The sequence below is a fragment of the Leucopleurus acutus genome, assembly GCF_964270905.1.
Source record: "Leucopleurus acutus genome assembly, chromosome: 12".
Lineage (NCBI taxonomy): Eukaryota > Metazoa > Chordata > Mammalia > Artiodactyla > Delphinidae > Leucopleurus > Leucopleurus acutus.
The window spans coordinates 85,848,790-85,875,690 of record NC_139154.1 but is presented as its reverse complement, the minus strand read 5'-3'; the positions used below and the strand labels follow the sequence as shown (position 1 = coordinate 85,875,690).

Sequence of the window (26,901 nt, the reverse complement as noted above, 5' to 3'; positions counted from 1 at the left end):
TGTCAGGGTTTGTCGGCAGTGTGACTGTTGGCGGAGGCGAAATCAATCGGCTGGACCATGTCGGCCTTCGAGAAGCCTCAGATCATCACCCATATCCAGAAGGGCCTCAATTACACGGTGTTTGACTGTAAGTGGGTGCCCTGCAGCGCCAAATTTGTGACCATGGGCAACTTCGCACGCGGCACCGGCGTCATTCAGCTGTATGAGATCCAGCAGGGGGACCTAAAGCTGCTTCGGGAGGTAGGTGCCGGCTCGAGACTGCCCAGTTCCAAGATCTGGGACTGCCGTTGGGGGGAGAGTGCGGATCTTGGGGGTCGGGGGGTCTGTATTCCTTTTGGCCAAAGCGTTTGCTCAGCGTCCCCCCAGAGCTCCGCTCGAGCTGCGCGGGAGAAGCTAAGCGGACCGAGATTGAGGAATACTTCAGAGGCAAAACGCTTTGGTTGGAGACTTGAATTCTCGTCGGGCTAGTTCATCCGCGCGCCGCGGGTCCCTTCCTCCAGCCACCCCAGAGCCACTCTCCCAGTCTTGCGCGAGGCCCTTGGAAGTGACGTAACGACTTCCTGTTTAAATTCGAGGCCCTTCTGGGCAGTGCGCAGTTGTTTGTCGAGTCTCTTAATAGGTGCAAGTTAGTAAAATGCTTTTTCAGACAAGCAGAGCCAAAGCAGGCACTGGACTGCCTGCTATGTAATTGGAGGAGACAATCTAACAACAATTATTCATTCAACAAGTATCAGCTGATTGCCTGGTATTCCCAGGCATGTAAATGACAACGTCCCCGGTATCATGGACTTTATTTTCTAGTGAGAGAGAGAATCAGTTAAAGAATCAAACCAATGATACATAAAACACAAACCGAGATGAATTCTCTAACCTAAAGGAACACGGTTCTTTGACAGTAAGCAAAAACAAAAACAAAAAAACAGATTTGGGTTGAGTAGAAGCTAACTAGGCCAAATTAGGAGTAGAGGATAGCTCCAGAGGAAGCAGCTCAGCGATGGGTGACACATTTATCTCCTTCAGAAACAAAAAGAGTAGTAAGCAGGGACCAGACATTGCCAGAGCTGTAGGTCATTTAAAAGACTTATGCCTTTTTTTGTAAGAAAAATGGGACATCACTGAAGGGCTTTAAGCAGGGTGTGGCACGATCAGGTTTACAAGTTTTGTAAAAGATTACTAGTGAAAGAATTGGAGAATAAGTATATTAAATAACACTTTTATACCTGTTTACAGTTTTTAAAATGTCTTTATTTGTGTTGCCTGAAAAAAAAAAGATCAGTCATACTCAGATGTTTAGAGTCCTAATAGACTGTAGGGAAGTCTGTAACTCCAGGGACCAAAAGCTATGGAGAGAATCTGCTTGGAGGAGTTACGGCTTTTAGGGCTTAAACTGGTAGGTAAAGGATGAATACACTTGCAATAGGAAGGATTACATTCGAAGGTACATAAGGCTCATCCCACTTTAATTTTCTATGAATGCCACTTTTCTTGTTCAGTTTGTCTTCTCTAGCCAGGCACTCTACTCCTAAACATGGCTTGTTCTTTTCTATCTTTCCTTATGTTGTTCATCACTTAGTCCCCAGTCAACACAAAGTAACTTTTCTTTACATTGCATTCCTATGGTACTTATTATCTGTGCCAGAAATATATCATTCTATCCCATGTATCTCTAATTAGATTGTAAGCTCCCGGAGAGTAAGGACAGTAGTTCTTTCTTTAATGTGTTATGTAAGAAGCAGCCACTCAATAAATTACTTGTTAAAAGAATGAGTAAATTTATGTCTGTAAAAAGATATAACTTGGGACATTTAAATATTGGTTTATTGATCATTAATCACTTGGGGTCAGGAGTTGGAACAAATAGGAAACATTGGAATTGCAGAAAGAAAAGTGAATTATTAGGAACAAATACTAGTCAAAGCTTAACCAGAGAGTATCTGTAGACTCCTGATTTCTTTTTATAAGGCTGTATGACTTGGGTACATTTCAGGAATACACTTGTTATGTAAAGAGAAACAGTGCTCTTTGTCTATTCTAGAGATTCTGGAAGATTCTAGCAGGTTTTTTTTTTTAATAACTTTGCTTTTTAATGAAAGTAATGTGTGTTCATGATAGAATATACCAAAAATATAGATAGGAAAAAGGAGAAAAGTAATGTCACCCATCTCAACACTAGGAGTAACCACTTTTTATATTTTTGCCTATATCCTTTGGCTCTTCTCTTTTTCTACCATAAACTGTCCATTGAGAACCTGTCATTTCAAGGTACTACGCTAAAGAAGAACCAAAGATATTTGAAAGGTGAGTCCCTCCTCCTAAAGAACCTACTGTCTAAAGAGAGGATAAAACAAATGCACAAACAAATTTGAGAGCTTACATTGTATTTAGCTGTGATGATGCAGTGGAAAGCATATAGGTTAAATACAGTCTCAGTGATTCTCAACTCTTACTGTGCATCAGGATCACCCAAATGTGTATTGCTGCTATTGTGGTGTGTGTGTGTGTGTGTGTGTGTGTGTGTGTGTGTGTGTGTGTGTGTGTGTGTGTGTGTGTGTGTGTGTGTCTGTCTGTGTCTGTGTCTGTGTGTCTGTGTTTCTGTGTGTTTTAAAATATTCGTGCCTTGGTCCCACCCCTAGAAATTCTGATGCACTGGGACTCTCGCCTCTAGACTAGAGTGAGTCCTGGACATCGGTTTTTTGTTTTTGTTTTGTTTTTTTTACATCGGTATTTTTTAAACTTCCACCAGGTGATTCTAATAAGTACTAGGGTTGACTATCATTGGGCTAGATGAATTATTTGTTAAAATATTAGGAACCATACTTGATTATATCCTTGTAGAATTCAAGCCTTGTCCAAGATAAAATGAAGGAAGCAAATGGGTATTTGTTGGTGCCTCCTTATCTTGTTACTAAGCAGATAGATAGGGAGTGAAGGCAGGGCCTTCATATATGGTTAAGCAGTTTGTTGAAGCGCACACAGGTGTCTGGCCAAGGGTTCAAGAGAGAGCTGTAATCCATCTCTGTCTGTCATCAAGCCTTGCGTGTGTGAGACTTTCCTCAGCCCATAGCGGGCACCTGTTTTTCTAATTGGCCCAAAGGACTAGGGGTGGCCTTGCAAAGTGGAATCCCAGTTGGGGTTGGTTACACTTTAAAAATTAGTAATAGGCTAATAAAGTTCTGCTTTTTTAGCCCCTGTGCAGCAGAGTTCACTGCTTGTTAACATTTGGGTGACTAAACCTTTTAACGTTAATTAAGTGGTGCCAGGATGTGGCGGAGGAGACACTGACAAGCTGTACTAGACCCACCCACAGACAGAACAAAAATAGCTCTGCTGGGAATTATGGATCCTGGGCTTCCTTAGTCAGGTTAACTTATTAGAGCAAAGAGAACCAACAGCTAGGTCAAATATGCTCATCACTGATGGTCATTTTCAGTATCATATGGCAAAACTTAATATATACTAATTTTCTTTGTGGGACAAATTTCGCAAAATAGATCTTTATTTTTTTTACCCAGTTTTCCAACAAGAAAAGTTTTAAGTGTTTGCTGAATTCTTTGCATCTTTCCTTTTCCAAAGGTAAAAGATTTAACAGGGACAGGGAGGGGGCCCTTTTATAAACTATAAAAAAAAATAGCTTCATTCCAGTGTCCTCTTAATTTAGCTACTATTATGATTTCCATGAATGTCTAAGGAAAGAGCAAACACCTCTGCTTTTTTAAGTCCACTTGCCAGCATAGCTCAGCCTTTCTGAGCAAAGTGCAGCCCTCGCTGCAGTGCAGATGACAAGATGCTTATACGTTTGAGTTTATTTTTCAGTAGGTTTCTATATTTTGAGTTTAATTTGATTCTTGCAGAACAGACCACTAGTACCTATAAATCTTTGATATAAGTATACAAGGATAAAAGAGATTTGATTTAAGGATGAATCAGGGAAGCATGAATACCATATATTTGTATTTTATAAAGACATGTATACACTACCAAACGTAAGGTAGATAGCTAGTGGGAAGCAGCCGCATAGCACAGGGAGATCAGCTCATAACACAGGGAGATCAGCTCGGTGCTTTGTGACCGCCTGGAGGGGTGGGATAGGGAGGGTGGGAGGGAGGGAGACGCAAGAGGGAAGAGATATGGGAACATATGTATATGTATAACTGATTAACTTTGTTATAAAGCAGAAACTAACACACCATTGTAAAGCAATTATACTCCAATAAAGATGTAAAAAAAAAAATAAAGACATGAATGAAGGTAAAACCAAAGGACACAAATCTGAAAGTAGGTTTAATTCAGGCCTCATTTACTTCACCAGTCTAGTTCAGGATTGGAACATTTCTTCGGTACTTCTGATGACTCAGTTTGACAGAATGGGGGCTACATAAGAAAATGTTTATTTAATTGATTTACATACAGGCCTGGAGACAACGTAGTTTAGTAGATGGAGCTTGGAGTCTACTTGGCTCTGGGGACCTTGGGCAAGTCACTTAGTCCTCCGAGTTAATTAAGAATGATTAGCTATATCACTACTTTTTTTTTTTTAAGCAAAGCTTTCCTTTTTTAAAAAAAATTATTTTTGGCTGTGTTGACTCTTCGTTGTTACGTGCCGGCTTTCTCTAGTTGCGGCGAGCGGGGGCTACTCTTTGTTGCGGTGCGTGGGCTTCTCATTGCGGTGGCTTCTCTTGTGGCGGAGCACGGGCTCTAGGCAATGGGCTTCAGTAGTTGTGGCACGTGGGCTCAGTAGTTGTGGCTCACGGGCTGTAGAGCGCAGGCTCAGTAGTTGTGGCGCACAGGCTTAGTTGCTCTGCGGCATGTGGAATCTTCCCGGACTAGGGATCAAACCTGTGTCCCCTGCATTGGCAGGCAGATTCTTAACCACTGCGCCACTAGGGAAGTCCGCTATATCACTATTAATATGTTATTTCAGGTACTTTTATTTGGGGGAGGGGATGGTGAGGAGAACATAAGTGATTTGGAGTTGGAAACTGTCTGCTTTGTTAAATTGACAAAATTTTGATCTCCATGCTGCCCCATTGTGAGATAGGTTTTTCATAAAATTGGAAAAATAGCTGAAATAAATGAATATCAGTTTTCTGGTGTAGTGAATAACTGATGCTCTCTTGGACCACCTATATTAAAAAGGAGAAAAATAACATTCTGTGGCTTTGTGCTTCTCATCAATACGGTCTTTTACAACCATGTTATTATAGGCGACTGATTAAACACAATTTAATCAAAGTTTACCGGACAATTCCAAGGAGGCTGTGAATGCTTTATTTTAGACCAGGCTACATAGTAACTGCTAATTTATCCAAATCCCAAACAGTGATAAAGCTCAGCAAGGTGGGAGTTTCCAAAGCCCTGGAGCATATGTTGATGTCTTTTGAATCATGAAGGAAAAGTTCAGTTATAGTTTGTGTTACGTGAATTTTATTTTCTTCTTTGAAAATTGCTATGTATATCCTATGTGGAAATGCCCAACCAACCATTGAAAGTGGCGGGGAAATTATTTTCACAAAGTATGTGAATCGGACCCACCCTGGTGGGGTGGGGGGTTGAAGATTGGCTCAGCAACTGAAGGGTTACAAGAGGAGGTGCCCTAGAAACTGGGGAACTCTGTGGAGGGGAAAAAAGTTCATCCGGATATACTGCTAAGTGAAAAAACATCAAGTTAACGAACAATATATTATGACCCTCTGCATATTAAAACAAATCCATATGTGGTTGTCAATGTGTAGAAAAGGGTCTAGAAGAATGGGGATTACTTCTGAGGCATGTCGAAGGGAAACTTACTTTTCATCCTTCAGTCTTTGGTTTTGTTTGAATTTTTTTTAATTTTATTTATTTATTTATTTTATATACCAGGTTCTTATCAGTTATCTATTTTATACATAGTAGTGTATATATGTCAATCCCAATCTCCCATTTCCCCCCTGCTCACTTTCCCCCCTTGGTGTCCATATGTTTGTTCTCTACATCTGTGTCTCTATTTCTGCCTTGCAAACCGGTTCATCTGTACCATTTTTCTAGATTCCACAGTTTTGTTTGAATTTCTATAGGGAACACGTATTGCTTTTGTGAATGTTAGGAATAAAAAAATTAAAATAAATTATTAAAAATTTTAAAAAAAGATTGTAAGAAACTAAATAATTGTTTTGCCCTGTTGAGGCTGACAGTAAGTGGAAGGTGCTATTATACATCTAGAGTGTGGTGTGGGGCAGCCCTCAATTCCATATTGCCTAGAGTTTCTGGGGGCCAAGGCAGCCGGACAGGTAGACCCCAAGAGAGACTGACTGATTCAGTGACTTGGGCAGGTGGAGTTTGCATGTGGTTGTTTTACTGATGTGATTACAGTTGATCCTTGTACAGCATGGGTTTGAACTGCACGGGTCACTTATACTCAGGTATTTTTTAAGAGTAAATACTACAGTACTACACAGTTCAAGGCTGGTTGAATCCACGGTTGCAGAGGAACCTCGGATACAGAGGGCCGACTATAAGTTATATGTGGATTAACTCCTGTGCTGTTCAAGGGTCAACTGTTATATATAATACTTGGACCAACAGTTTTGTTTTTGTTTTTTGGTCGCACTGTGTGGCTTGTAGAATCTTACTTCCTCCACCAGGGTTTGGACCCGGGCCCTCCGCAGTGAAAGCGCAGAGTCCTAACCCCTGGACTGCCAGGGAACTCCCAATAGCCTTTCAAATTAAAGAAACCTCAAAAGATTGGCTAATCCATGCTGACAGCAGTGCCTTTGGTGCACACAGGTATACAAACCTCTGTGTGCTGAAGGGGTCTCAGAGGACATAACCATTCTCAGTTTATAGGGTTTTGCAGGGAAAACTATAAGAGACGCATAAGCATTTTTGTTTCTTTAGTCACTTGGAAAGAATAATACCTTCATTTTGTCCTTATTCTTTGAGGATCTTAAAGAAGAATACCACATTAAATGCTGAAATCTGCATATTTGCAAACCAGTGAAGGTGTTAGAGGTGCCAGCATTTGAATGTCTCATTAGCGAGGTGAGAGGAAAGGCAAAACTCATCCTTTGGACATACAGGCATACCTCCTTTTATTGCACTTCTCTTTATTGCATTCGCAGATACTGCATGTTTTACAAATTGCGGGGTTTTGGTAACCCTGTGTTGACCAAGTCTATCGACGCCATTTTTCCAATAGCACTTGCTCACTTTGTGTCTGTGTCACATTTTGGTAATTCTCACAATACATTTGTTCTGATGATCTGTGATCAGTGATCTTTGATGTTACTGTTGTAATTGTTTTGGGGTGCCACGAATCACACTCCGACAAGACTGCAAACTTAATTGGTAAATGTTGTATGTGTTCTGACTGCTCCACTGACTGGCCTTTCCCCGTCCCTCTCCCTCTCCTTGGGCTCCTTATTCCCTGAGACACAACAATATTGAAATTAGCCCCTCAACGGCCTCTAAGTGTTCAGGTGAAAGGAAGAGTCATAGGTCTCTCACTTTAAATCAAAAACTAAGAATGTTTAAGCTCAGGGAGGAAGGCATGTTGAAAGCCGAAATAGGCCAAAAGCTGGGCCTCTTTCACCAAACAGTTAGCCAAGTTGTGAACGCAGAGGAAAAGTCCTCGAAGGAAGTTAAAAGTTCTCCGGTGAACACACGAATGTCTCCATAACATAAAAGTACAAGATGAAGCAGCTAGTGCTGATGTAGAATCTACAGCAAGTTATCCAGAAGATCTAGCTGAGATAATTCATGAAGGAGGGCACACTAAACAACAGATTTTCAGTGTAGATGAAGCAGCATTCTATTGGAAAAAGATGCCGTGTAGGACTTGCATAGCTAGAAAGAAGAAGGCAATGCCTGGCTTCAGAGGACAAGCTGACTTTCTTGTTAGGGGCTAATACAGCTGGTGACTCTAATTTTAAGCCAGTGCTCATTGACCATTCTGAAAATCCTAGTGCCTTTAAGAATTATGCTAAATCTATTCTGGCTGTGCTTTATAAATGGGATAATAAAGCCTGGATAACAGCACATCTGTTTACAACATATTTTACTGAGTATTTTAAGCCCACTGTTGAGACCTACTGCTCAGGAAAAAAATGCCTTTCAAAATACTACTGCTCATTGACAATTCACCTGGTCACCCAAGAGCTCTGATAGAGATGTACCCATGAGGTTAACATTATTTTCATGCCTGCTAGCACAACATCCATTTTGCAGCCCATGGATTAAGGAGTAATTCCAACTTTCAAGTCTTATTATTTAAGAAATACATTTCGTAAGGCTATAGCTGCCATAGCTAATGATTCCTCTGATGGATCTGGACAAAGTAAATTGAAAACCTTCTGGAAAGGATTCACCATTCTAAATGCCATTAAGAACGTTAGTGATTCATGGAAGGAGGTCAGAATTTCAACATGAACAGGAGTTTGAAAGAAGTTGATTCCAACCCTCATGGATGACCTTGAGGGGTTCAGGACTTCAGTGGAGGAAGTAATTGCAGTTGTGGTGGAAATAGCAAGAGAACTAGAATTAGAAATGGAGCCTGAAGATGTGACTGAATTGCTGCAGTCTTATGAGAGAACATTAATGGATAAGGAGTTGCTTCTTAATGGATGAGCAAAGAAAGTGGTTAGCATTTTTTAGCAATAAAGTCTTTTTTATTTAAGGTATGTACATTGTCTTTTTAGACATAATGCTGTTGCACGGCTACAGTATAGAATAAACATAAATTTTACATGCACTGAGAAACTTAAAAAGTCATGTGACCTGCTTTATTGCAACATTTGCTTCATTGTGGTGTTCTGGAACCGAACTTGCAATATCTCTGAGGTCTGCCTGTACTTTTAAACTATACAAAAATGACTAAAGGAAAAGCATGATCATTTTTTTTAAATCAGAAAACGTTTTAATTGCCTTTTTTATTGTGTGCCTTATTTAATTCCCATAATAGAGCCATAAATATCATGGATTATGGATAGCTGCTTACATAAATAATGTATCCTCTCTCTTTCCCTTACATCAAGATTGAAAAGGCCAAACCCATTAAATGTGGAACGTTTGGTGCCACATCTTTACAGCAGAGATACTTAGCTACTGGAGATTTTGCTGGAAACCTTCATATATGGTAAGATTATTTCATCAGTGTTAAGACATGAGATAAGCAATTTTTTTGATAGTTGTGTTACTCTTCCTCTGAAAGAATTCTAACTTTGAAATGTTTTTTGTTAAATTTTAACTATTTATAAGAATATGACAGTTACCTCATATATATTTTTAGATTTCATGTTCAATATCCATTTAAAATACTAACCTATTTTTCTTTAGCTATTTCAAATAATGTTTTTAATATTTGTTTCCACACGTGCTGTTTGGTGCTAGCATTTAATATCCATATTTGTAAATAAAGGGCTCTTCCCCTCCACCATGAAGGATACAGTATATAAAAATGCTCGTGTATAACACTAAAACATTAGATATCATTTACATTTTAAAAAGATGGCATTACAGAATGAAACACTGTATTTTTGTATGTTTTAATTTTTTAACATAGAACTCTCAATTCATTAAAACTTTTTCTTTTAATGCTTTAGCTGAGTACAAGTTTTTAGGAACACATCTGTTGAGTAAATCAAGATAAACCTGTTTCGAATGAGCAAAATCACAAGTGTGCCAAATGCTTTTATAATGTTCTTTTTTTAATAAATGTATTTATTTTTGGCTGCATTGGGTGTTTGTTGCTGTGCGCAGGCTTTCTCTAGTTGAGGCAGATGGGGGGCTGCTCTTCGTTGCGGTACACGGGCTTCTCATTAAGTTGACTTCTCATTGCGGTGGCTTCTCTTGTTGCGGAGCACTGGCTCTAGGTGCGCAGGCTCAGTAGTTGCGGCACTCGGGCTTAGTTGCTCTGTGGCATGTGGGATCTTCCCAGACCAGGGCTCGAACCCGTGTCCCCTGCATTGGCAGGTGGATTCTCAACCACTGCGCAACCAGGGAAATCCCCCAAGTGCTTTTAATTTTCGTGTTTTACCTAGAGTTATTTCCTCATATTTAAATTAGAGTTGAATGAATTGAAATTCCTCTGTAATTACTTTTCAGCAATATCTCTTAATCATGTAAAGTATACAGTAATGTTCTAGAGGAACTGTCTTCCCTACATTATGTTTTCTATTGTGACCTTTCTTGATTCTAACTTAGAATTTGCTATTTGTAATTAAATTACATTGATATATTTATCTGTCTTAGAGTCATAATATAACATAGAATGAAGCTATTTTAATTCCCCTTGCTTTAACTACTTAATAATTAAGTTAGCATTTATTAGAATGCATTAGTTTTTACCTGCTGTGTCATAAACTTTCAAAGAACTTGGGAGAGAGACCAGTCTGAGTATTATTTTTTAAAATAAATATATTTCAACACAAGAATATGCAACAAATATAACGGTTGACTATCTCCCTAATAGAGCTTCCTAGTATAGTGCACGTATTACTGCTTTATTTTCATTGGTGAGTCATAATTTCATGTTAAAAGAAGTGATGTTTCAAAGTCTGTGGAAACAGTAAAACAGTTCTTTTAAATAGAACCTCAGTCCTGTTTAGTCTCTTGATGCTTTCACAATTACGCCACAAAGATAAACATCAACTCTAAACTAGGTTGAACTTCTCAAATTTTGATTTGCAAGATTTTACTGATAAATCTGGGCCCAGTAATAAATTGGGATTACATGTCATGAAGAGCTACGTTCATTAAAAAAGAAGAAATATAAGTTGTTAAAAACTGACTTGTTAAAAAGAAATGTGGAAGGAGGCTCCAGTAGAAAAGCAGAAGAGGGGGGCAAGGGCTGGGAGGCAAGAGGAGGGTGTATTAGCATAACCTACTTCAGCCGCTCACCCAGCCCTGTAGTGTAGTCTTCAGACGCACATAGGAGTGGGTACTTTCCTGCATTCCCTTCACTTAACTAACCTAGAATTAGACAAACTTCATCCAGTTTGACTACAATATTTATTGTGACCAGCACGATGATAAACTGAAAAACATAACTAGTTGAAAATCAGTGTGGAACTCAGTGAGAAAATAATATATTGTTAAGGAAGAAAGGTATACAAAGTAAACACTGCTCATATTTTAATCTCTCAAAAGATCCCAAGATCAAACTACCAAGACTACTTTGGAAATATTCTAAATCACTTTGCATTTACTCTGTATTTAAAGCAGTGATTATCAGACCTCAGTGTACCAGAAAGTCAGCAGATTTGGGGCCCCATCCCAGAGATACTTATTCATTATGTCTGGGGAGGAGCCCGTGAATCTGCATTTATTAACAAGCATACGTGGTAATTCATGTGCAGAGGTCCTAGATCGATCATCTTTGAGGACCACTGAGGAAAGTGGGCTCAGGATTTAGAATTCCAGTTGAATGATGACAACTCTCATTGAGGCCTTGACAGAAGCTAAAGTGGAGAGGAAAATTTGGAAGTAAGTGTGTAACTTACCTTCACTGCAAAACCCTTATTTTTAAACAAAAATCTCAATATGGCATGCATTCTTAAATTTGAGTAGTATACTAAACATTTGGGGCATGTGTAAGTAAGAAGCTGTGTTCTGTTGTTTAGGAATTTGGAAGCTCCAGAGATCCCAGTATATTCTGTACAGGGCCATAAAGAAATTATAAATACTATAGATGGTGTAGGTGGACTCGGAATCGGGGAAGGGGCACCTGAAATAGTGACCGGCAGCCGAGACGGTAAGTCAGAATATGCTGTGTATTTTACTTTTTTTATTTTTAGGTAAGTCTCTGTGCAACAGTATATTCTATGTGGAAATCTTCCTCAATCCTTGATCCCCTAAACCTAACATTCTACTTTTTTGATAGGCAGGTTTGATTGCATATCCCTCAGTTGTTTCAGACTTCGGGGGTATTTCAAGTTAGAGGCATAGCACTTACTATTTTAGTTTTGAGCTAGTTCAACTATTAACAACCATAGTTTCCTCTGAACCTTGAGGATTTAAAATGTCTCTACAGGTTTTTGAGGCAGCTGATGATATACTGTGGGTGGCAGCTTTTTTCTTTCTTTGCAAAGCAGAATTAGTACTTGTGAAAATGGTCATATTGACAGCTGCTTGAACACTGCAGTTCTGTGGTCTTTCCGCTGAGCATTGTAGAAAGCTCCAAGAGCTCCAACTCTGCTTTTCCCCCCTGCAGTGACGAACAAGGGAAGGTCTTTCGGTGTCCTGAGCTGTTCTGAATGTAACAGAGTCAGAATTGTTGTTGCTTCACAAGGGATATGTAAGTGATTTGGTACCTTAGTTGGTTCAGCTAGTTTTTTAGTGGCTGCTCAAGACCATGAGGAAATTGTTTCCAAAGAAAAGTGGAATTTAATTTTCTAATAGTTTCTCAAGAGCAGCTGTGTTTTAGAAATCAGGTATTTTTTTTCCAATCATAGAAACTGTGGAATATAGAAGGAAAAATAACAGTCTGCTACACCAGCATAACTATTAGATTTGTTTTCCTTTCCAGTCATAGATACAATTTTACATGTATTATCAGTGTAAATACGATTTTGTATCTTATTTATTTAATGTTTTGTTCTTATGTAAATATTGCTGTTTCCATGTGGTTTTCATAATTATCATTTTAATGACTTCATAATATTCCATCCTGTGGATGTGTCACAGTGTCCTTAGCCATGCCCCTGTTAATGAGCATTCGATTTGCTTTAAGTTTTTGTTTATTTTGGGAGAGTGACTTTAAAATAATGAAGAAAAGATTATCATGTATATAGCTCTTTTGGAATAATCATACTTTATGATTTAAAAAAATTGTCAAACTTTCCAAAGTACCTGTTTACCTTATCAGCTACAGTAGATGAGGTAGATTTCCAGTCTACCCTACCAGCATTGATTTCCTTTTTTCCCCCGTAATTTTAGAGATAAAATGGTATTCCATTCCGACTTGTGTTAACTTCTTTCTATATTTGTTTATTAGTTAGTTTTGCTTTGTGAATTGTCTATTTGTGTTCTTTTCTCATTTAACTGTTACAGACTTAATATAAATGTTATCAATTTGTATGAACCCTGTAGAATGATGTAACTCGTCACATTTGTAGGAAATTTATTTCTCCTTGAAGCAGCCTTTTTAATGACCAACTTTATTTTATCCCTGATGATAAGTCTAGTGGAATATCTTCCCTTTTCCTGGATTTATTATCCTTTTTTAATAATTTTTTTACCCTTTTCCTGTTCTCACTTAGGCCTTTTAGCCACTTTATTATGTCTTTGTGTTTCTCAGTTAGTGACACTAGCTAGTTAGTTATCCTGTAATTTGCATTATAATGAGGGAGTTGAAATTAAATTGAGAAGAATTATTTGTTACTTTTATTAACTCCTTCTTTCTTCTTTATTGCCACGGGGAAATTAAACTTAATTGTATATGAAATGGTATTCTAAAACTCCAAATAAGAAATTGTAGACGTAAAAATTACTTTATTCATCTGCATAAGAAAAATGGCAATGATTATATGAGTAGTAAGGAAAAAGCATTAAAATGACGCCGGCTTTATTCTAAATAAATACTACATTTGTTTTAGTCTTAAACCAAGAAAGTAAGACATGATTTGAATTACATAACATTTGTGTTTGCCTTGTCAATCATATCTTGTTGATGATGACTTAGGAACAGTTGTTGGCTTTTGTGTGTATCTATTAATCAGAAACCAAATCAGGCAGTAACATGTGGGTTATATCTCTGATATTAAGTGCAACTTGCCCAATTGGAAGTCAGAAAAATGTGAATATTTTTCAGATACTATAACATCTATAATATCTTCATGTACATAGGAAGCCGTATGAAGAGAATGCAGAAAGAAATGTCATCACTCACTGTTGAATTTTGCCAACTCACTTTTTTTAATGTCAGGAACCGTGAAGGTGTGGGACCCAAGGCAAAAAGATGATCCTGTTGCTAATATGGAACCTGTACAAGGAGAAAACAAGAGAGACTGTTGGACGGTGGCATTTGGTAAATTACTAAAGTACCCTTGCATTTGAAGTATCAGATGGTAAAAAGGACAGTGCTTCAAGAAAGTCCTAATAGTCTCTTTATAGTCTGTTTTGTGGATTATCTGACAGTTTATTGAGGCAAATAGACATGGTGTTTAATGGCAGCCTCTGGGGCCTAGGTTTGAATCCTCACTGTGCTATTTATTGGTTGTGTGTCCTGGGGCAGGTTATCAAGCTTCTCTGTTTTTTGCTTGCTTCATTTATAAAATGGAAGTAACAAATAATAGTGTTGTTGTGAGGATTCAGTTAGTACATGTAAAGTGCTTAGATATTAAGTGCTCAAAAATATTTGCTATTATTGTGTACTTCTGTTTAACTTGATAATATTGACCTAGTTTAGAACCAAATGCCATCAGTGAAACTAAGTAGAGCCTCAGATGCGAATGGTAACCTAACAAATCCTACATTTTACTATGTACAGAGTGTGTTTATTTTCTAGAAAATAGTTATGCCATTACAGAATTATTTCTTATAAAGTTGTTAACCATGTTCCTCTAGTAATATACTTAAAATGAATATTGATCTTGTAGGACTAATTGATGTTTGCCCTTGTATCTCTTACTGAGCACCAAAATTACAATCATTTTTGCTACTAAAGGATATGGGCCGGGACTTCTCTGGTGGTCCCGTGGTTAAGACTCTGCCCTCCCAGTGCAGGGGGCACAGGTTTGATCCCCTGGTCCATGAACTAAGATCCTACATGCCACACAGTGCAGCCAAAGATTTAAAAAAAAAAAAAAAAAAAAAAGGAAGAAAGGATATGGGCCATATTTCATTTTAAACCTTTATTTTCTTATATAATCCAGCGTAGTTAACAGACATAAAAGTGAGATTAAATGATATATGTGAACTGTTTAGCTTTTTATGTTATTTTTAAATTGAATTGTTATTTAATCAGAGGAAAGTTTTAGATTTCCGATTTTAAAAATAAATTACCACTGAAATTGAGAGGAGATTTCATTGTGTGTGTATATTATAATTACTCTGTGTGTATATATATTACAAGCAATAATATAAACTGAAGACATGCACACTTGTGCAGAAATTTCAGAGTTAGTGTTTAGAATCATCACATAAAAATATATGTAATAATTAAAAAGTAATTAACTTTGGGTCCATTAAAGGCTTTTTGTCATTGATCTAAGGGACATAAGTGCCATTTTAAATGTAGGACATTAAATTTAAAGAAAGAACATTTATCCATTGATTTGACCATGTTTTGTTTGTTTGTTTTTGTAAATGCCAAGTATGTGCATAGCTGTGGTCATACAAAGGTGAAACAGACTCATATTCTTGCCTCAAGAAGCTTGTAATTTTAATAAAGAGGGCATGCTATCTACATTAATTATAGTATGAGGTAGGAGTGATAAAAGGTCACAGAAGCATGGATAAATGCAGAAGGAATCCCAAGGGAGTGATAACTGGAGAGGAAGAACATACTAACCTCAGACCAAGGATATGTAGCATTTGAACCACTGAAATTGGGAGGGGATTGCAAGCATTGGGAGGAAAGTACAGAGAAGGAGTGGTGGTAGGAATAGCCTTAAAGATGGCACAGGGCCATGGCCAGAGGTGTTTCGATGGTCTGGAGGTAGTGGTAAACCTTTGGAGGCTTTTGCAAGGATGAGATGTGATCAGAGCTTTAGGAAAACTGAACTGGTGTCATGTAGGGGAGAGAGGTGAGTGGCAGAGGGAATATGAGTTCCGAAGCTCTTTGCAATATTCCAGGAAACACGTAAGTTAGATGCAATAAGAAGGGAGCAGAGCGGGTTGATTCAGAAGATAATATTGTGGCAAAAGAAATAAAATTTGGCAGGTTTTTTGAGATGAGGAACAAGGGGAAGGATTATTTCCGAGGTGACTGAATTTTGAGGCTGAATGTAGGGTGAATGATGTTATTAATTGAAGAAGTGCCACAGAGGATACGATGGTTTGTAAAGGAAGATGGTGACGTCAGTTTTAGACATCATGAGTTTCAGATGCTGTTGTGTCATCTCGGTGGAGCCTACAGTGGAAATGCGGGGCTGGAGTTTATAAGAAAAAGGGAGTTGCAAGCAGCAGAGAACAAAGGCATTGGGTTAAGATGCCCACAGAGCCTGGCACAGTTAACAGGGGCTTCCCTCTCACCTAACACATTTTCCTCAGCAAGAGGTACTCTGGAAAAAAAAAAATCCCTGGATCCGAGCAGGATGTGTTTCACTGCAGATTATAGATTTACTTTGGGTGCAGTCATCCATACAACTAAAAATACATCACAGTGCACCACAGCTTATCTGAGGTTTCCTTGCAAAGACGAGATAACACCAGAACAACATTTTGCAAAATATAAATAAGTTTAAAGTAGTTTCTATTGGCATTCAAATATAGTTACTGCCAAAGAAAGCAATGGAAGCCTAGCTGTATTTATTCTACCAAATCCTACTACCATTTGAACTGTTAGTCTTTGCAAATAGAGAATAGAGAGAATTTGAAATCCAATAAACACTTTTATATATCCCTTGAGTATACAATCTCAATGAATGAGCTTTTTCTTGTAAACAGTATTAGATACCAAATTAATAATCTTGATGTCCTGTCAGGGTTAATAAAATGAGATTCTACCTAATGTGATTTCTTCACCTGGTTTGATACAAGTTATCTGTGTAGTTTCGTAAGTTTTTTTTTTAGCAGTCTTCATATGAGCATTTATGAAGGTCTGAAATGTTGTGTTTTGATTTCCAGGCAGTGCTTACAATCAAGAGGAACGTGTAGTGTGTGCTGGCTATGACAACGGAGATATCAAGCTGTTTGATCTCAGAAATATGTCTTTACGGTGGGAGGCAAATATAAAAAATGGGGTAATGTACATTTGGATTCTTTCCAGATTCTCTGAATGTGTTTTTACCCACCCTGAACTACTACAAAAGGAAAGCTCCTCTAATAACTCATTTCAGTAAAACCCCTCTGTGCATGTATGGTTTTAACCTTTTGGGGCTTAACCTTGGAGGGTCTGATAAAAATCAGGGATGCTCTCATCAGAAAGTGAACACACACCCAGATGTGGTGTGATGTACCAGGTGAGTCACTATGCCTGTGGCCCATCTGTGGACTTCTGTGGACCATGCAGTGTGGTATTAAAATGACCTAGTAAGAGGCCTTCTGCTAACATCAGGAAGCTTGAACTTGTAATAGCCTCCCAAGTACTTTCAGGTTTTTGGTTCCCAGGTTGTACATCTTTAGTGAAGAACGCGGTTCCCTCCTGTTTTCTCTAGTCAGCCTTGACTTAACTTTATAAAATAATTACATAATAACAGTAAAAAGCTAAATTATGGCTTTTCAAATGTACCCACGAGAACAGAGTACCCTAGATTATTTTGTGGATCTTATTAACCAAGAAGAAATTTTTATAGTTACAAGTATTTGATATATGGATTCAAAGATAAAGTGATTGTTTAAAATGCTTTCACATGAACTGATAATGTTAAAGTTGTTTTACTTAGTTTGAAAGAGCCTCTTGAATTAATCATTATTAAATGAATGATCACTAATAAATATTCTCTATTTTCAGGTATGTAGCTTGGAGTTTGACAGAAAAGACATAAGTATGAATAAGTTAGTAGCTACGTCTCTGGAAGGAAAGTTTCATGTTTTTGACATGAGAACACAGCATCCAACCAAAGGTTTTGCTTCTGTTTCAGAAAAGGTAAATATGAGGGAAATGTCTTTCTATGAAGAGGAGTATTCGCTATAGCTTGTTTCAGACTGATAAATAGAATTAGTCACCAAGTTCCTTCCAGGTTTTTATATGAAGGGAGCTATTTTTAATATATTGCAGGATCTTGACAAGTTTTTCTGTGCAAAGAGTACTTTTCTAAAGTTTGTCAATTTTAGACTTTTTTTTTATTATTATTGAAGTGTAGTTGATTTACAGTATTGTGCCACTCTCTGCTAGACTTCTTGATTATAATAAAGGCCTCAGTTGGTAATGACTCTTATTTTGTAGTTTAGGAGCAATCGCAAGAAAACTAGCTGGTTTAGGAATTTGGTCAACAAAACCTAGCCTGGTGTTTCCTAATAAATATATATTTGTATTAATACCTAATTATATACTTTTAGGTATATGCCAGTATATATTCAATACTAATTATATACTTTGCAAAGTATATCAACATATATACATTATGTCATTTCATCACATTTTATTTTTATATTCCAGTTTGATATATTAAATGAGATTATTTAAAGTGCAAATCACTGTGATTGGTACATAGTAGCAATGTAAATATAAATTTATTTATTCATACATACATATATGCATACTTTGCCTTGTTCCCAATAGTATTTTAGGTAGCTTAGAGGGAAACATTTGGTATTACAACATTAGAAAAATTGATGAAGAAAGCTGCACAAATGGAAAACACTGGTATAAAAAACTGAAGTTGATGTCTGGAGTAAGGGCATTGCATAAAATTCGTGCTGAAACATCCTGTCATTTGCAAGAGATGGGTTGGAAATGTCACTCTGAGCTTTCTTGAATATAAAAATAAAGAAAAATCAGTTATAGATTTGTAGTTTCCATAAGATTAAAATATGTAAGTTGCTCAGGAAATAAAAATTTACTCCCTTGCTCCCTTTCCCTATGTCGTGGAGTCAGTAGTACTTCCCAGACCTTCCTATTTTGTCTTATTTCATTATTAAAATGATTATTATTGCATGTAAATTACTGTTACTGCCTGATGAACTATATTCTTAAGGTAACTAACTATACACTATAATATTGTTTGCCTTTGTCATTTCAGAAGTATCTGTCCACAACATAAAGCACTTACTAAATTTTCTGAATACAAGTGCAACACATTTCTCATTAACGGGAAATTATAGTGTGTCTCCAGAATTTTTTTGTTACGTTTAGTTAATCCAGTAATTGCTAAATCTGTCAAATACATGACTGGTATATTTTAACAAGTCATTTCCCCTCTTTTTGCTTTTTATCAACTTCCAGGAGAAAAAGAGAAGTTTAAGCTACAAAACAAATTAAGGTTTAACAGCTTGAACCTAATCACTTGAGGACTCTTACACACTTAAAGTGTGCATTTTGAGATATGTGTTTTTCTCTGCTAATGGTAATTCTCTTAAAAGACTATTAAAATCAAATGTCAAGACTGATCATCAACTAAAATGCAAAGTGTCTTATGTGTGGCTTAGCTCAAGTTGGCTGGTCTCATTGCTTCTGTAAAGCAGAAGTCTTTCCTTCCTCCCTCCCTCCCTCTCTCTCTCTCCCTCTCCCTGTCTTGTTAAATTCTCCACAGTGAATGTAGCATTATTAGGATTGATTTACAAGCTGTTAACCTTCATCCAGTTGCCATTTCTATCCTTTTGTTTAATATGACTGATAAAGGCCTGGGCTTATTATAACCATAAACACCGTCTATAAGTCCTCCCGGTACTTATTTTGAAGACTAGACAAGTCAAATAGTGTAAATTGAAGGTAAGACTCTGAGAGCTTTACATTAAAATTCATTCTGTTTATGGGAACTCTCAGTACTTTCCACTCAGTTTTGCTGTGAACATAAACTGCTCTAAAAAAATAAAGTCTATTAAAAAGAAGTTCAATCTATCCTTTCTTTCCCTTTAGGAAGAAGTATTTCTATGTATTTTGAGGCTTTTTTCCTCCTTAGAGTGAGCTAGAGATATTTAAATTATTTGTGTAATTTGTATGATACTATAAGGTTAAATGTTAAGACTGTTAATTTGATAATCTTTTTTTTTAATCCAGCAGAACTTTGTTTTGTAAAGCAGTAAAGAGGAATGGTTCTTTTCCTAATTCCTGATGAGCCCCTGTAACTCTCTGTAGCCATTATAAAGAGAAGTGCCAGAAAATAGTTAACTTTTATAATAGTAACTATAATTGAAGTGATAGAAGCTGTTGAAATTGTTGTTGAAGTGATAGAGGTAAAAATCTTTTTTTTTTACAGGTTTCTCTTCTAGGACGGTCTTTTTTTCCTCTATTTTATTGAAGTGTAATTGATTTACAATGTTGTGTTAATTTCTGCTGTACAGCAAGGTGATTCAGTTAACATATGTATACATTATTTTTCACATCCTTTTCCATTATGGTTTATCACAGGATATTGAATATAGTTCCCTGAGCAATACAAGTAGGACCTTGTTGTTTACCATCCTGTATATAATAGTTTGCGTCTGCTAATCCCAAACTCCCAATCCATCCCTCCCTCACCCCTCTTCTCCCTTGGCAACCACAAATCTGTTCTCTGTGTAGGATAGTCTTTCTTTATCATATAAACTTATAAACCACTTGTGTGCCTCTCATTCTGTTCAGGCTCATAAATCGACTGTGTGGCAGGTCCGACACCTACCACAGAACAGAGAGCTCTTCCTGACAGCGGGAGGCGCCGGCAGCCTGCACCTCTGGAAGTAGTAAGTTCCTACCAGTGCACAGTGCTCCTTTTTAAGTTACTTGTGGGTGTAAAGTAGGATTCGATTAAACTTTTTGTCTGTTTTTCCTCCTTTGACTTGGTTCATTTTGATATGATTTTAAATTTCATGGTATTATATAAGCATTACTCTCTAAGCCTTTTTTTTACTCATATACTTATTTTATACTTTGTAAATATTAACATTCTTTTGACACACCAAATATGTATTTTAGTGACATCTTCCATATATTAGAGTAGCTCATGAACAATTCTTTTCATATATTTGAAATCATGCTTTTTGCTAGTTTTTTTAAAAAATAGGAAAACTTTGACCAAAGGCTTTTGTGAAATATTATAATTCAGCCATTAGAGCAGTACCTCTAGAAGAAAGGAAGAGGGTTGAAATTCTTATTTTCGGTTCCTGATAATTGACTTGCCCAAGTTCAGGTAACATCACTATGATAGAATGGACACAGAGCATGAGGACCCTGATTGGTCTCCCGGAAAAGCCTTGTCATTGCGTTTGAGCGTCAGCCCTTACTATATATTTGCCTTTTCCAGTGGGCTTTTCTCTTTCCTATAGATTCTTTCTTCTTTTCCACTTAGAAAAGACCCTTTAACATTTCTTTTAAGGTAGATTTAGTATTGAACTCTTTTAGTTTTTCCTTCTCTGAGAAGTTTTTTTATCTCTCCTTCTATTCTAAATGATAATCTTGCTGGGTAGAGTATCCTAGGTTGCAGAATTTTCCCTTGCAGAACTTTGAATATATCATGCCACTCCCTTCTGACCTGCAAAGTTTCTGCAGAAAAATTAGCTGATAGCCTTATGGGGATTCCCTTGTATATGGCTTTTTGTTTTTCTCTTGCTGCCTTTAGAATGTTTGTATACTTAATGTTATCCCAGAGATCTCTTAAACTGTTTTCATTTATTTTAAATAAATTTATTTATTTTATTTATTTATTTTTGGCTGCATTGGGTCTTCATTGCTGCACGTGGGCTTTCTCTAGTTGTGGTGAGCGGGGGCTACTCTTTGTTGTGGTGCGCAGGCTTCTCATTGCGGTGGCTTCTCTTGTTGCGGAGCATGGGCTCTAGGCATGCGGGCTTCAGTAGTTGTGGCTCATGGGCTCTAGAGCACAGGCTTAGTAGTTGTGGCGCATGGGCTTAGTTGCTCCGCGGCATGTGGGATCTTCCCGGACCAGGGCTTGAACCCGTGTCCCCTGCATTGGCAAGCGGATTCTTAACCACTGTGCCACCAGGGAAGTCCCTGTTTTCATTTTTTAAAATTTGTTTTTCTTTTTGCTCTTCTGATTGGGTGATTTTCATTATCCTATTTTCCAGATCATTTATGTGTTCTTTTGTATCACTTACTGCTATTCATTCCTTTTTGTATTTTTTTTTTTTTCACCTATTGAGTTCTTAATTTCTGATTGGGTCTTTTTTTTTTTTTGCTGCATTGCGCCTTTGTTGCTGCGCACAGCCTTCTCATTGCGGTGGCTTCTCTTGTTGCGGAGCACGGGCTGTAGAGCGCAGGTTCAGTAGTTGTGGCTCACGGGCTTAGTTGCTGCACGGCATGTGGGATCTTCCCGGACCAGGGATCAAACCTGTGTCCCCTGCATTGGCAGGTGGATTCTTAACCACTGTGCCACCAGGGAAGTCCCTGATTGGGTCTTTTTATGTTTTCTAGTTCTTTGTTAAAATTTTCACGTGTACATCTATTCTTTTCCCTAATTCAGTTAACATTTTTATTACTAGTACTTTGAATTCTTTATCTGGTAAATTATTTGTTTCATTATTTATTTTTTCAGGGGTTTTCTCTTGCCTTTTCAGTTGAGTGCAGTTCCTCCGCCTTTTCATTTTGCTTAACTTTCTCTGCTCTATGAATTTAGTTGAAATAGTTACTTATTTAAGTCTTAAAGGGGTGTTCTCATATGGGAGGCTCTTTGGTGAGAGAGCTGGATTTGACGTGGACACAAGTTACATCTTTGGGGTGTGCTGGCAGCTATCACCCTGGTCGGAGATGTAGCTGGAGATGGAGGGGCTAGAGCTGGAGCCACGTATGAGGTGGGATGTCCCCTCTGTTCAGTGGCCATTATTGCCCTATCAGGGTAGGGATCTGATCCCAAGTTGCTGGAACAGAAGCCAGGAGGGTCGGCCCAAGCTAGCTTTATTCTCTTTAAGTGTGTTTTTTCCTCCACCGGCACCCTTGCCCTGGAGTGGGAAGGTGCTGAAGCAGGTGTGGCCCGTGCGGGCTCTCGGCTTGTGCTGGCCACGGACCAAGGTCCAAGCTGTCTCTAATGCGCTGCCTGTGTAGGCGCCCACAGTTGTTTTCCCTTGCTCTGTTCAGATGTATCCACGGGTGCAAGTCCCCTTTGTCCCTCACAGCTGAGCACTGTCCCCAGCCCCCTCTGCCCCACGCTGTTGTGGAGCCACACTGCAGGGCGGGAGGGGCCTGTGTAGACTCTTGGCCTGTGTCGGGAGGGGTGAGCTGTGTGGGGCAGCGGCCGCCATCAGAGGTACAGGCCGCTTCTGGTGTGCTGCTTGAGTGAAGAGCCAGCAAGAGGCACTGCTGCCCCACCGGCCTCCGCCCTGGGGCCGCTCGCCTCTGAGTTCCAAGATCGAGTCTTTTCCCTGATCATAACTGCCCCAGATCCTGTGCCGTGGAGTCAGTGGGGCTGGCGTGTTCGCTTTTCTTGGGCTGGGGCACACGCCAAGGCAGTTGTGGGAAATACAGCAGCCACTAGGGCAGACCTTTCCGCCCTGCCTTGGGGGCAAGCCAGCATGTGGACACTCCTCACGAACAGAGCCTAGGCTTCTGACAGCCTTCCTGTTGGTCCCAGCGGCCCTCCAACCAGCCAAGGGGGCTGGTCTCCCCAACGTAGGATCTGGGGACTGGGGGCGCCCAATCTGTAGCTCTCATCAGTCACTCCCCAGGGCGGGCGTCCGCCTGTGTATTCTCCCTTTTCCTGAGTCCCCTCCCAGGGGCACAGGTCCTGACCTGATCGCTTTTCTTCCCTTCCCACTTACCTGTGTATCTCTCTTGCAGCCCTGGTTGTACAGGATCCCTTCTGCCAGTTTCCAGTTAGTTTTCAGTGAGCTCTTAAAACTTTAATAGATGATATGGAGGATTAGAATAAAAATCTTGATGTTATCTTTTAAATACTAAATAACTGCAGCCTCTGCCAAGAGACATGAAAAATGTTCTGTAACGTGTTTATCCATCTGAATGTTTTATTCCTTTTAAAAATCAAAAGGGGCTTCCCTGGTGGCGCAGTGGTTGAGAGTCCGCTTGCCGATGCAGGGGACGCAGGTTCGTGCCGCGGTCCGGGAAGATCCCACGTGCCGCGGAGCGGCTGGGCCCGTGAACCATGGCCGCTGAGCCTGCGCGTCCGGAGCCTGTGCTCCACAACGGGAGAGGCCACAGCAATGAGAGGCCCTCGTACCGCAAAAGAAACAAACAAACAAACAAAAAAAAAATCAAAAGAAGTTGTAGAGTCGGTGAGGAAGAAAGAATAGAATGTTATCTGCTTATCACTACTTCTGTTTCTGTTCTGCTTCTGAGTTGCTTCATGCCTTTTAAAGTCTTGGTCTTTATTAGCACTTTTGAAATAAAGGTAGTATCATAGTTGATACCTAACAGGCTTTAAAAGACCTTCTGAGGAGGAATACCCCTGTATCCCTCCATGGGGGAGGGGTGTTCCATTTTTCCCTCTCTCAAATCTAGACCAAGTCATAGTTATGAGCTGTTACCCTTCAGCCCTTATCATTTTATAAATTTATATTTTCAGCTGATAGAAAATCAAATGTTCTAGGAATCACTGTTTTCTTTTTTGAGGCAATGATGTCTAGAGCACCAAGTCAATTTATTAAAGAATGCTAGATCAACCTAGAACTTTCATAGTAAAAGAAAAGGTACCTACTCATGCTGAACAGAAATGATGTTTAAACGTTTTTAGTAGATCGAATGCTTCTTTATGAGACTTTGGTGGGTTGGGATTGAGGTTGAAATATTGTCTCCTTATTTCCATACAACTCAATATTAGAAAGATGCCTTAAGTATTTATCAGTTCCAGTAGTCAAGTGAGAAATAAAAATAGTTATTGGAGTATATGTATAAGAATAAAATGACGAATGCTAAGACTTATCTCCTCTTACCACTTTGATCTTGTTTTCAGCGAATACCCAATTCAGCGGTCAAAGAAAGATTCCGAGGGTGTAGAGATGGGAGTTGCAGGTTCGGTCAGCCTTCTGCAGAATGTTACATTGTCTACCCAGCCCATTTCAAGTTTGGACTGGAGTCCAGATAAGAGGGGTCTGTGCATCTGTAGTTCATTTGATCAAATGGTAAGAGTACTGATTGTTACAAAACTCAACAAAATTTGATCTGAAGACTTTGGATTTGAAACCTTCCAAAGCAACACTCAGAGAATTTAGACTACGTTCTGGGATCCTCTGATTCTCATTGAACAAAGTGGGATTTGACTGATGAAAAAAGGACCCAGATGCAAACCTCTGGGCCAGCATCCCTCCGGGTGAAGGCCACATGGTGTGTCCAGTGACCGGACTGGATGGTGGTTTGCTGTTGCACATGGGGGCACCAGAGTCTCCAGCACCAACTCTGTTCCTCTCCCCTCTGTTTCTAGTAAAAAGTTGAACGTTTTCTATATTTAATTATTTTAAATTCATTTTGCATCCCCAAAGTTCCATATTCTATAATAATACTTGTGTTGCATTTTAGAGTTTACAGTTTTGTAGCAGTGACTTAATCTGGTTTAAAATAGTTTGCCTTGGTAAGACTATTGTGAATTAACCTTCATAAATAAATACACTTTGAGACATTTCAGTGTCAGTAAATCTCTGTAAAGAACATTACTTTATAAAATACCAAAATGACATGATCAGCCAAGATTTAGGCCATTGTTTTCGACCATTTAACTCATAAAATGAAATACTATGATTGACAGAGACCTCTTTTTTAACTTAAAAAACAGGAGTTGAATTCCTGAGACTTTCTGGTTGTTGATTGTGGTTATGTTGTTTGAGATGTATAAGATTGTGGGGCTTTTGTAGCCTTGTTTTTTTGTCAAACTTTCTAATATATTTTGTGAATAAATTTTGTTTTTGAAATCTGTAGAAGTTTTGATTTTTTTTTTTATATATAAATTTATTTATTTTATTTTTGGCTGCGTTGGGTCTTCGTTGCTACGCGTGGGCTATCTCTAGTTGCGGAGAGCGGGGGCTACTCTTTGTTTCAGTGCACGGGCTTCTCATTGCCGTGTCTTCTCTTGTTGCAGAGCATGGGCTCTAGAACGCAGGCTCAGCCGTTGTGGCTCATGGGCTTAGTGGCTCCGTGGCGTGTGGGATCTTCCCGGACTAGGGATTAAACCTGTGTCCCCTGCATTGGCAGGTGGATTCTTAACCACTGCGCCACCAGGGAAGCCCTAGGGGTTTTGATTCTTTTAACAGGAGTAATAAAGCCAACACAGTCCCTTTTTTTGCTTTATAAATGCTTAATAGGTACCTCTTAAGTCACTTTGTTTCTCCAGTGCCCACCATGTCTGTAGCTAAGCTCAGAGGAATTGAATTCATCATCCTTTAATTAAGCACCGCCCCCCTTTCAAGAGACAGAATCACCTAAAACATTCATAAAATTCATGTGATTTCGGGGGTTCTTGGAAAGTCACTTGTTTGGAATATTAAATTCAGAAAATTAAACTTTAAAAGAAATTCCCAAAGTGTTTATAGAGCAATACTATGGACATAATTATGAAAGTAAAAATTAAATTGAACTTTAAAAAAGCCTATCCCTGATGGGTTTTGTTTTTAATTTTCAAAGAAAAAATGAAAAATTTGTGAAATTCTTTTAGAACACTTATAGTTGGTGATATAAGTAGAGACGCTTAAGTCAAAAACAATAAACACTTGAATTTCATTAAATCTAAGATGTCATTGATTGTGAGGTTATCTTATACCACTGAGAAAAATACTGCCAATGAAACTGATACAATGCTTTCTTATTGCTTAGCATTTCTTTAATATTCATTGAATGTTCTTTTAAACTTATTTAGATGTAGGTGTTTTTCATTATATTGTACGTCCTTTAAAAGGAAAATATATACAAAATAAATTGCGTATGGTATTCCTCAAATTTCTTCCTACTCAGAGGAAGAAATTTTTGAATTGAGTCATTAATGTTCGTGTTTTTTCTTATAATATTGTCAAATTGTTGGTGATGGAACACTTCTTTAAAACATGCTTCTCTGTTGTCTTCAGGGAGTCCCTTGGACATCGGGCACATTCTTACTGCAAGTTTGTCTCCACTCTTCTTTTGTGTTAACATGTGGCACTTTGCTAGGTGGGGTGGTAAATTATGGAATGTTTTGGTAAGGAACCCCAGGAATAATTCTCACCATGGGGCCTAGGCCCTTCCAGGCAAGGGCTGCTTCA

At 38.5% G+C, this 26,901-nt stretch overlaps 1 protein-coding gene across 1 annotated transcript; it reads left to right on the top strand.

The window, feature by feature from the left end:
• The first annotated feature begins 13 nt into the window (after nt 1-13).
• On the top strand, nt 14-25,832 carry DNAAF10 (dynein axonemal assembly factor 10). Its single transcript, XM_082851897.1, has 8 exons — nt 14-240; nt 9,009-9,109; nt 11,595-11,725; nt 13,898-13,999; nt 16,762-16,877; nt 17,588-17,722; nt 20,360-20,457; nt 24,630-25,832. Exons 1-8 carry the CDS (start codon nt 58-60, stop codon nt 24,835-24,837), a joined length of 1,074 nt encoding a protein of 357 aa, XP_082708023.1. The 5' UTR covers nt 14-57; the 3' UTR covers nt 24,838-25,832.
• The last annotated feature ends 1,069 nt before the right edge of the window (nt 25,833-26,901 follow it).